This window comes from Centrocercus urophasianus, unplaced genomic scaffold (genome assembly GCF_019232065.1).
Source record: "Centrocercus urophasianus isolate 14NV4802_14NV808 unplaced genomic scaffold, USGS_Curo_1.0 seq_12, whole genome shotgun sequence".
Lineage (NCBI taxonomy): Eukaryota > Metazoa > Chordata > Aves > Galliformes > Phasianidae > Centrocercus > Centrocercus urophasianus.
Window position 1 is genome coordinate 29,481,096 of NW_024884364.1, and position 11,221 is coordinate 29,492,316.

The window sequence follows — 11,221 nt, forward strand, 5'->3', positions numbered from 1 at the left end:
ACAGCAAGCTGTTCATTGCTGCTGAAAACACACAGTTAACGGGAGTGACTGTAACAGTATTTTGTAGCTGACAATTTACTGAACAGTGTTATTGTACTCTTTGTATCTGTTGTAGTTTCCCTGGAAATAAATTGGAGGCACTACTTTTGGAGCAGCCCAGATAACGTATATGCAGCTCACGACAACTCTATACTCAGTGCAGCCCAGGCAAGCCCAAAAGTTGGCCTAGTTCAGGTGAAAAGAGACAGCCCGCTTAACATACTGTCTTAGAATCATAGAATAGAACCCTAGAATCACTCAGGTTGGAAAAGAGCTTACAGATCATCAGTCCAACGACGACCTAACCATCCTACCCTAACTCTAACAGCCCTCCGCTAAATCATGTCCCTGAGCACCACATCCAAATGGTTTCTAAACACTTCCAGGGATGGTGACTCAACCACCTCCCTGGGGAGCCTATTCCAGTGCTTTACAACCCCTTCTGTAAAGAAGTTTTTCCTGATATCCAAACTAAACCTCCTGTGGCTGGAGGTTCCATGTCACATGGGGCGGTGCTGCCTTTGAAGCCGTGGTAGGGAACAGCTGAGGAAGTGAAGGCAAAGCTTTCCACGGGGAACTTCAGAAACTGAACAGCTCGCTAACAATGTACACACCTGAAGCACTCAGCACTATTTAACCAGCCAGCAACGCCGCCCTGGCGTTTCCCAGCAAGCCCGCTACCAGCACACCCAGCCCCGACCCGGGCAAGAGAAGAGGCTGCCCGGCCGAGCCGGATCGGGCGCTGCTGGGAGATGTAGTTCGCCATGCCTTCCCGCCCACAACAATGGCCGCCCGCTGAGGTAGGGAGACGCGCTGTTGAGCCTTTCCCCACCGCCCTTTCCCGCTTGGCTCCGAGGCGGACGGGCCGGCAGGGCCGAGTTGCGCGGCGGGCTGGCCGGGGCCCTACGGCGTGATGCGGTACCCCCCCCCGGCACGGCCCGCGCCGCCGCCGCCCCGCGGCCTGCCCGGCCCCGTGTGGGCCCTGGGGAGCGAGGGGAGCTGCCGGGGGGGCACCAGGAGCTGCCCAGCGCTTTTGCAGCCGGGGCTGGGGTGATGATGGTCGCCATCCGAGGTGGAGCCTGCGATGTGCTGTTTGTGTTCTAGTGTGTTGGGTCGGTCAGGGTTTTATCCGGGTGCCACCGCTGATGCTTCTGTCTGCTGTGTGCTTTGCTTTGACAGCATTTGGAACATGCGAGGAGCTGCCAGAGGAATTGTTAATATTTCTGTTGCAGCTTCAACAGATAGGTAGGCCTTACATATCTATGCTTCCATGTGCCTGGTGCTGGTGTTAGTAGTTTGGGAATGGTATGAACTGAGTGATTGCACAGGTCTTCCTACACAAGTAGGATGCAGAGCTGTTGGAGAGAGTCCAAGGAGAGCGCAAGGATGTTCAGAGGCCTGGAGTACCTCTTCTGTGAGGAAAGTATTAGGGAGTTGGGCTTGTTTAGCCTGGAGAAGAGAAGGCTCTGGGGAGATCTCATTGCAGCCTTCCAGTGAAGGGAGCTTCAGTGAAGGAAACAGGAGGGAGACTGACTTTTTACATGGCCTGATAGTGATAGGACAAGGGGGAATGGCTTTAAACTAAAAGAGAGGAGATTCAGGTAAGATGTCAGGGGGAAGTTCTTTCCTCAAAGGGTGGTGAAGTGCTGGCACAGCTGCCCAGAGAAGCTGTGGTGCCCCATCCCTGGAGGCGCTCAAGGCCAGGTTGGATGGGGTCCTGGGCAGCTTGAGCTGGTGGGGGCAGCCCTGCCCATGAAGGGTAGGCTTTGAGGTTCCTTCCACACCAAGTTTTTCTTTGTTTCTGTGGTGTTTTGGCTTATGGTCTCATGAAAGCTCTAAAGGTCTGACTTTTTTTGACTTAATATTACCATTGCATCCAATGGCAGTGGTTTGTGATGGATCTTAGCACAGCAGCTCTGGCTCACACATGCTGCAGCTGTGTTTCTCTGTAGTTTTTGGGCTGTGCCATATTACTGTTTTTTCCCTCTGTCCAGTAGTCATCTTCTTGAGGAAGAGGCATGATCATACCTTTGAGGTGCTAAGTGTTGCTACAGGTCAAGTGCAGAGGTAGATCTTCCAGTGACAGTCCAGGTGAGAAGTATGCATTTTGTTTCCTGAAAAATAAGCAGCAATATAAACAGGTGGAATTAAACCCCTTCTGTAGCTCAGAGAATATTCAGCCATCACTCCATTTAAATACCTTGGCAGCTTGCTGCTTTCCAAGGCCTTCCAGCAGGTTACTTTTATAGCGTCTCACAAGGCGGATAAGAAGTGCTTCAAAATCCCCAGTCAATAGAAAAATGTCTCAGGTCCCCTTCTGTAGGGTGGATGGAATTATTAATGGGTTGACTGAGAGTCTCAGCCAAGACAGCTTGAGTGGGATTGTGAGTTCTCAGTTGCCTGGTAGGAATTTCTTTGAGCATGCAGCCCAGTCAATATTCTGCTGCTGCGTAAGAAAACAATGGCGTTAGTAGCTGGGCTGTGATGTGGTTGCTGTGGTAGAGTACAGCTATAATTCAGTGGTTGAGAGACCTGGATTCAATTCTGTGCTTTGCCACTGACTGGGGCCCAGCTCTTCAGTCTGCACGGGGTGGTCTGTGTTGCACAATGTTGTGCAGAGATCTGGGGCTGGCACCATCTGAAAGCTAGCTCAGGGAATTGCTGCAGCCCTCCTTGGGAGCTCATTAGCCCTGGTGAGGACACAAGCCTCTAGGGCTGTGTTGTGACCCTGACAACCAGCTCTGGATCCAGCAGACCTCACAGCATCCAGAACTGACAGGATTGCTGATCCAGCACAGCACTAAGGTGCAGCACAGGCAAACTCTCTCCTCCCTTTTTCTTCTGCAGTAGTTTGATCTGCTTAATGGAGGTCTGAGTGTAAATAGGGTAGTGATAGTAAAGAAAGCCACAGATGTGTGAGAGTGATGTCATTTTATCCCTGCCCTGCATAGAAGCTTACAAGTGTGTGATGGATAGGGCATGACGTCTCTTACAGGGCTTCAGGCAGAGCCTAGTGCTCCTGCTTCTTTCTCACGTGGCTCAGCATGAGATCTTGTTTGAATGAAGGTAACAGTGACCTTCTGTGGGGCCCGCACTCTGCTGTTTGTTAAGGGAACTTGCATTTTCCTAAGGAACGAACAATGCCTGGCTGTGGATGTTTTGAACTCTTATCTTGGCCTTATCTGCCTCTGAAAAGGCAAACATGAAACTTCAGCTGCTTATTTGCCTGCTTGCTTTTAAGATATCACAACCTTGAAAGTACAGTGCACGAGCTTTTTACTTCTGAATTGGCAACATCAGCGCTAACAAGCATTGTTTTTCTGATGTGAAGTGAATCCTGCCATTTTTTTTCTCCTTGCCCCATGCAGCTCCACCCATTATTTTTTTTCTGTCATGGGATTTCAACTGCCTTCAATAAGGTCTGCATTGGAATGGAGACCAGAACACTCTAGAGGTGAAATTAAGAGAAGTGCTTGACTGCTGGAGGCTGGTGACGTTGGGTGTGGGAATACAGGGAGCAGCAGCTTCCACTTTTAGTTCCAGTCGTAGAAGTCTCTGTAAGGACAGATCATCAGAAGTATCAGCTCTCGCAGAAAGCATTTTGGACTGAAACGCTACAGTTGAGGAAAAAAGGAAGAATTTCCTTATTTGCTTTGTGACTTCAATACAGCTACTCCTAGCGGATGCAAATTCAGGCAGATTCATGCTTGTCTCTCAGCAGAGCAGAAATATTGAAGAAGCACTGTGCTGAATGTTTAGGTAATTGACTTGCAAACAAGCATTTGCAGGAGTGCATGCATTATATGCTGATTCTCACCCTGCAGTCAGACCTCAGATGGGCTCACATGGCATTTGCTCGGTCTGGAACTTTTTCTATACATAAAAATCTCTACGCTCCATTTTGAGCATCATATGCCAGATGCTAGCATGTTTTTGAATTCATGCCTCTTTATAGCATGTCACAAAACTGCTTCCAACTGAAGCACGGAATTTAGAGTAATTTAGGAGAAGAATGAAGACTGTATAGTGATGAAGCCCCCACCAAAGTCAGGATGAGGATACAAACCCCAGTTGGGCAGTTCAGTCCCTCCGTATCAGGCCAGGGTTGTATAACTTGGATTTTGCTGAGAAGTACATGGTTTAGTGGGTGTGGTGGCGATAGGTTGACAGTTAAACTAGATGATCTTAGTGGTCTTTTCCAGCCTTAATGATTCTGTGATGACTGTACACCAAAAACCACCTCTGATAGGTGATATTGGCTGTGCCCATCTGGCAGGGGTATTTACACTGTAATGTTTGCCGAAACATCAGAAGTTATAATGCCTTTCTGGGGGGGATGTGAAACACTACTGACTTGTTACTTCACAGCTACCCAGGCATTTTATCAACAGGAGAAGGGAGCTACACAACTAAGGATCAACACAGTAAATACTGGATGATGAGTTGGCTGCATCATTGCTTAGATACAGTTAGATCTTGCTAGCAGCAGCTGACCTCACAGGTTCTGCTGTTCCTGAATCTGTTCCAGTAGGATATAATCCTGGAACATCCCCGGTGTGTGCAGAGCCATGTAGTATTAAACAAGCTGCCATCTCCACCCTGGCTAATACTCCTGTCAGGGCTTCTTTGGGAGGATGGGTCTATGGATAGACAGGAGAGCTTCCCTGAGCAGTTAAGGATGACCAGCTCTCATGCTGGTGCTGGGCCAAGAGAGCCCTGCTGCTGTCATCTTAGCCACGTGCAGTAGCTTGGGCCAGGGGTATGTGTCCTGTGCTCACTATGTCTGCATTCTGGACATGACAAACACTGGAAGGTGTTTTCTTCTCCTTTCTCTCTGCAGGCAATCCGTTGTTTTTTGTGATCAGAACTTACACTCCTTGCTCAGTGGGTCAGTTGAGTTAAGTAACTTACATGGGATAAGTGGGAAAAAGGAAAGCATGCCATTTTCAGCCCAGGCAAAGGCAAGGGGTGAAGCACAGGAGCACTGGGAAAGCAGGAGAGCACACCATGCATGGAATCAGTCTGTTCTGACAGACCCTCCCAGTCTCTGCTTGGGGTCTCCTGTGGTGTCCCCCCATGGCAATCCCTTAGGTGGAGAAATGTGGTTAGCTGTGAAGAAGCCATCTGAGCAGCTCAGGAGCAGCAGGAACATTTATTTGAGTCTCTGTTTTTGTTACGAAGACAAGCCACAAACAGCTGTTGTGGTATGGTGGTGATTTGTTCCGCCCAGCTGCCAGTAAAGGTTTGGACTAAACTGTTGGCCTTCTTCCTTCTCTCCAGCAGTCACTCTGTTGTTACACCTACGGGAGATTCGCCGAGGCAGTCAGGCAGGAAAGTGCCGAGTTTGAAATCCAGCAGTTGAAACAGTGTCAGCACTGGTGGAGCAGCAGCACAGACCAAAGGGCAGCATTGCGGCTGTGTGCTTCAGCTGTCAGTATCCCTTGAGCATTTCCAAGTCCCAAAATTTAGTTCTGAAATGTATATTGGCCACCTGTGGGATCTGTGGCTTGGTTGGTTCGCTTAGGTGTTACGGGCTGTATAGAAAAATTAGTGTGTTAGCAAATGAGAGAAAACTGATGCAAATGATGCTGTGTCATAGAATCTCAAAAGGGTTTGGATTAGAAGGGACCTCAGAGCCTACCCAGCCTCAACCCCAGCCCTGGGCAGGGCTGCCCCCCCACTAGCTCAGGCTGCCCAGGGCACCATCCAACCTGGTCTTCAGAGCCTCCAGCGATGGGGAGGATCCATTAGGCATTCAGGCTTTGAACAGGGCAGATAGGCTTGAAATCCACAAGATGGCACTTCTGGGTGCTATTTGTCCACTACATTTGAGATGTCTTGAGTGAGGCAGCTTGGTGTGCACACGTGCCTTTGAAAGCAGCCAGTGCTTCATTTTTGATTGGGCAGCTGCTGAGATCTGCTATGCACAGTGAAAGCACAGCCTCCCCTCTCTGCAAGTATAGCACCTGCCTGGGCCCATCAAACCCCTGTCCTTCAGCAGCACCCTGCATGGATGTTGTTCCTGTCATTCAGCTCCAAAAAGGCACGCATTGGTCATTGCTGAACCCCGTGGCGCAGATATCCTGCCAGGCACTTAGCTGCAGATGAGACTGTTGGAGAAATGCATGGTGGACGTGCTGAATAGAAATAGATGAGCTAATTCTTTTTAAATTTCCATTTCTTCAAGATGCTCCTGTCCTGGATTGTGCCTTTAGAAGTGTGACACTTGTCGGTGCTGGTCACAGCCTGCTTCAGAACAGGCATTATCGGCCTTCAGTCAAGATGGTGGCGTTTAACTTGAAGGTGAGGATGTTTCATGGTCATATGAGAGTGAACTTCTGGTCTTTGAAGGAGATGGGTTTAAGATATGGTAGGGTGAGTCTTGTTTTAAAGTTGCTTCCCTTGTCTAGGTGATGGCTTCACTACCACACTGTACCTCAGGCCCAGAGGGCTTGCAGATGGAGGCCTTGTACATTGAACCTCTCCTCTGGCTTTCCTCTTTCTAGGATTTTCTCAGACTATTCTCTCCTCAGCACCTTTCCTTACCAAAGTGTGGTTTCTCTGCTTTATCTTTTGGGGTGTGAAGGCCATAAGCATAAGTGTACATATGTAAGGCTCAGAAATGTTGGAGCCTTGTTCGCTACCAGTTATAACTTGTTCAGTTAGTCTGTTTATCATAAAAGTAGTGCTAACCACAGACCTTGGCTTTGCCTTTCCGCAGAGCAGAGCTGTGGTTTAAAGATATTGCCAGTAAAAATGATGTTTTCTGCAGAATTGGTTTGAAGTGACCAGATGTCAAAGGTAACATGCAGCTTGCATAGAGGAGTGCTATAAGAGCCCACTTGAGGTCTCATTTGCAGACTTTAAGGGGGCATGCTAATGGAGTATGGATGTAAGGCTTTTTTAAATACAGTATTTAAACAATGGGCAAACAACTTTATGAGGTGCAGGAAGGCCTTCTGAGGTTACAGAGGGCTACTGGGATACTTGCTATGGGAGGACTTAAGCTGTGAACCTACTGTGCATCACTGAAAGGCCAGAATGATCCTGCTGGCCAAGTGGCTCTTTGAAACAGGGTACTGGGAAGCTTGTGTACCTTCAGTATCCTTCTGAAATTGACATCTCTCACTGAGTGCCTCTGCAGCTTTCATTGTATTTTAGTTCACAGTGTTACCCGTTTGCATTTTATTTTCTGCTCCATATGCACTTAGAGTAGTGTGCTTTTGTAACACTGAAATATGTTGTGCAATTTTATTGGCTTCAGACATTAAAAACTGCTGAAACTGAATCATTGTAGGCTACATCCTTTTTATATCTTTTGTAGTTCAAAGACAGTCATCTGTACTTAATGGTACAGACCTGGGCAAATTGCAGAACTGTCTTGGATTAAAATTTCTAGGTGGACAAAAGTGTATTCAGGCACTGTATCTGATAGCTGATATGCATGCTTCCATCACTCCTATCAAAATTGTTCAGATGCATTTCACCTTTTATAAGCATCTTAAGATACTCAATTATTTCCCTTTTTCAACTTCAGGTTGTGCCAATATTACATTCACAGTAAAGATGACAGAAACAAGAAAGACCTGTACAAGGGAGTTTCAAATACAAACTCGAGTACAGTGAATTGCATTTTGGCCTTTTCCCTGGACAATCTGCCTAGTTTAAAATGCCCTGCAGAAAAAAAGTATGAACAGAAGAACATTACCATTGCTTTGAATAATGCCATTGTTGGAAGAAGCTGTATAGCATCCCTGTAGATTAATTTTTAATTGTCCAAGAGTTCCAGTAACCGCTTAAATATATTGTTTTTTATTATAGGCTTTGGAGAATTTCCCATTGCTGATGTACATCTTGGCAGCTAAAACACTGATTCTTTGCTTAGCATTTGCTGGAGTTAAAATGTACCAGAGTAAAAAACTTGAAGAAAAATTGAAGAGGGAACGTGAAGCGAAATTGAAAAGAGAAGCAGAGAAGAAGGGTGATTAAAGGAATCTGTCAGGTATATAACTCATTTGACATTCTGGTATTTCATAGTGGCATTGCCATATTAATCCCCATTATGTTTTGGCTTCAGTACATTTGGGTTGTGTGGTTAGAAGTGTCACCATTATCTGAGTTATTCAGTATGTGTCTCCTGTGATGCTTCACTGTATTTGCATACCCATACCATGCCCATTCTTTGTAAGAAATGAAGTTAGTACCAGACAACTTGTCAGCCACTGTTTGGGGTTTCAGAGATCTTAGCACAATATTCTTTTTCTGTTCTTAATTTCCTTCAATTTTGTATGCCCAACCAGTTGCACAGAAAGTCCTGATACATAAAGAAATCATTAAAGTTGGGCAAAAACTGTGTGAGAGGCATGCCAGACAAGATGATGTAATAAGGTTCCTTGGCCATAAGTCACATTGAAAAGAATCTCCAATTCCATGTTAGTTAAATACATGACAAGTTGCTGATAGTTTAGCTTGAAGGGCCAAACCTCATGCTGTGAAGCTTCCCAAGGTAATAAAACTGCTTCAGGTTATACATCCATCATATATACTTCACTGAAAAAAAGTAGCTATCTACATTTAAAAAAAAAAAAAGGCAAAATGAACATTGAAAGTATAGTAAAGTTTTAGTTTTTCATTTGCCATGTGCTAAATTCCTTCCCAGTATCTTCAAAGTTTAAGCAATCATTGAATCAAGTCTGTTAGCAAAATGAGTGTGGTCTAGTGCTAAGATTATACTCCCGGAGTTTTTGGTGTGTGATTTATGTATCAATTCATTTCACATTTCTCTGTTCTGCAGCAAAATGGGAATTCTATTCCTGCTTGCCCTTTGTAAACTCAGTGGGAGTTCGCTATAACAATGTTGCACTTTATTAAACTAGAAAACTAACTTTCTCCTTTTGAGGTCATCACCTCCCATATGAAGATGGTTTCAGTTTTTAGAAATGTTTACTAGTTTTGATTTCAAACCTATCACTTTTGTTTCTTGCAACAGAGATTGGAAATTGTGACTAGAAATGGGGCCGGAAAATAACCATGGGAACAGAGTGTTTCATTCGCACAGGGAAAACAAGAAATACAGAGTTTTTCAGGCTCCTGTTTACATCATGTTGAGTATTTGTGCCTGTGCAGACTTGTGCCATTTTAAACTTTTATTTTAAATTGGTCCAGGTAGCCACTGGAACATGCTGTGAGAAGACTTCTTTCAGTTTATGCTGAATAGGTCAGAGTAAGTTATATAGTTTTAGTGCTAAACAAATGAGAGGTGGGCACAAGGGCAAGCTGCCCTGCAAGTGAGCAAGGCTGCTACTTTTAATGAGCAGACTTTACTGTGCTCTGTGTTAGGCCCCAGGGAGTTCTGCCTGGCAAAGGCTGTAGCCCGGGGGATTGCTGAACCAGGGTAAGGAGCTCATCCCACAAGACCTCGTGGTCTGGCATGTGAGATTGACCTTGTTGAATGACTGACATTAAAGCAAATCTGACTGAAGTCTTCTTAGTCACCCAGTGTGGCCCACCAGAGGCCAAGTCTTTCCTAAATTCTGCCATTTCTCGGACTGTCAGCACATCTTTCTATAATGGGATTGCAAGAAGGGGTGACTTCTCCTGCCCTAAAAATGTTCTCCCGTGTCAGCACTGCAGAGCTGTGATTAGCTCCGATTGCAGCCTGCCACGCGGGCAGGCAGATTTAGTCCATGTGCTGCTAGCATATCATGCCTGCTGTTCTCACTGCTGTTTCCCCACCCTGCAGATTCTGTGACACTTGGCAGCTTGCTTGGATTCCTTTCCTGGGAGAACGAAGGCTTCCTGTAGATGAAGGATGTGTCGAAGGAATAAAACCCTCCGGAGTAACATTCACTTAAATTGTATCTCAACTTTTTGTATGTACAGCAAAATATCTAAGCTTCTATTTATGCAATAAAGAAAACATTTGTATAAAGAAAAAAAAAAAAAAAAAAAAAAATGACCTTGGTTACTGCTTACTTAAATGCTACAGTTAGAGCTGCAGAGGAGGCACTTTTTAAAGATTAGCTGCAAGGAGGAGGCTGATTTTTAAAAAGAAAACACTGAATCCATCATGGGTGTATGCAGGGTTCATGGACAGACAGAAGGAATTGGGGAGGTCCCTGTGCAGCTTTTTCAAGCAACTGCAGGGGTACAGACATGAGGCTTATGGGCTCTCTGTTGAATTCAAATGAAAAAAGCAAAGATATGAACTTCTCAGGGTGGTCTTTTTCAAACCCCTTTCCATACCCAGCACTGACTTCAGTGTAAAGCAAATCATAGCATTGGTATGAAAATCTTTGTGGAAGTTTAATATGAGGAGGTTTCTTGTATTTTGCTTTGTTGCTGGAGACCATTGCTAGCCACTCCTGCATGTTCAATAACTTGAAGTCTTAAAGAGTAAGCACTCTCAGTCATGGTAGGTTAATCAACAGAATAGGTGGTTTGCACATAAACAAACCTTAGGAATGTGCAGCAGTGGTAACAGGTATATTTACCTTCACATTTCCTTTATAAAGCACTTCTAGATCCTTGTGTTTTCTGGAAGTGAAGGTGAATGTGAAATCTGGGTAGAGTGGAAAGAAGAAGACAGGAGAAAACTTGGAGAAGACTTGGGAGCCCAGAGGTTGTGGGAGGCCCCTGGGTTGGCTCGCTCCTGCCCTCTCCCTGTGGCTACAGGCTGAGGTGCCTGCTGTGGTCATGTAAGCGTGTACTGCTGCAGTGCGTGTGTCACAAGCATTATCTGGCAATGTGTGCAGCTGATACAGCTAATGCTCAGAGAGCTTTTAGTGCAGTGGAGTTACTCACCATGAACTGTGGTGATCTGTAAAATCTCACTGTTCATGCAATTGCCTTGGTGACCAGAGAATGTAAGTATTACAGAAGCCTGTTCCTGGAAGAGAACGCTATTTTTCCTATGGCAGCTTCAGGACAATGTATCTGACTGGAGAATTCTTAGTGTCGTTGCAAATCTGCAGTTTTCCCTCTACTGTCTCAGCAGTCATCTGTGTATGCAAACACGGAATTGAATTGTAATTTAATTAAATGGCTTTGTGGTGTTCAGTGAGAGCTGACTCTCCTAACCACTTCCATTAAACAGCTATTGAGGGAAACACACCAAGAAGTTTAGCTTAGCCACATACCCAGACTGTACGAGGAAATTGTCAGGGCTGCACGGTGTCTACCA

The 11,221-nt window shown here is 45.6% G+C and overlaps 1 protein-coding gene across 1 annotated transcript; it reads left to right on the forward strand.

Moving 5' to 3' along the window:
• The first annotated feature begins 1,089 nt into the window (after positions 1-1,089).
• On the forward strand, positions 1,090-9,967 carry SMIM11 (small integral membrane protein 11). Its single transcript, XM_042810902.1, has 5 exons — positions 1,090-1,111; positions 1,219-1,284; positions 6,227-6,342; positions 7,861-8,041; positions 9,782-9,967. The coding sequence occupies exons 1-4, from the start codon at positions 1,093-1,095 to the stop codon at positions 8,026-8,028; spliced, it is 369 nt and encodes a 122-aa protein (XP_042666836.1). The 5' UTR covers positions 1,090-1,092; the 3' UTR covers positions 8,029-8,041; positions 9,782-9,967.
• Positions 9,968-11,221: the final 1,254 nt, after the last annotated feature.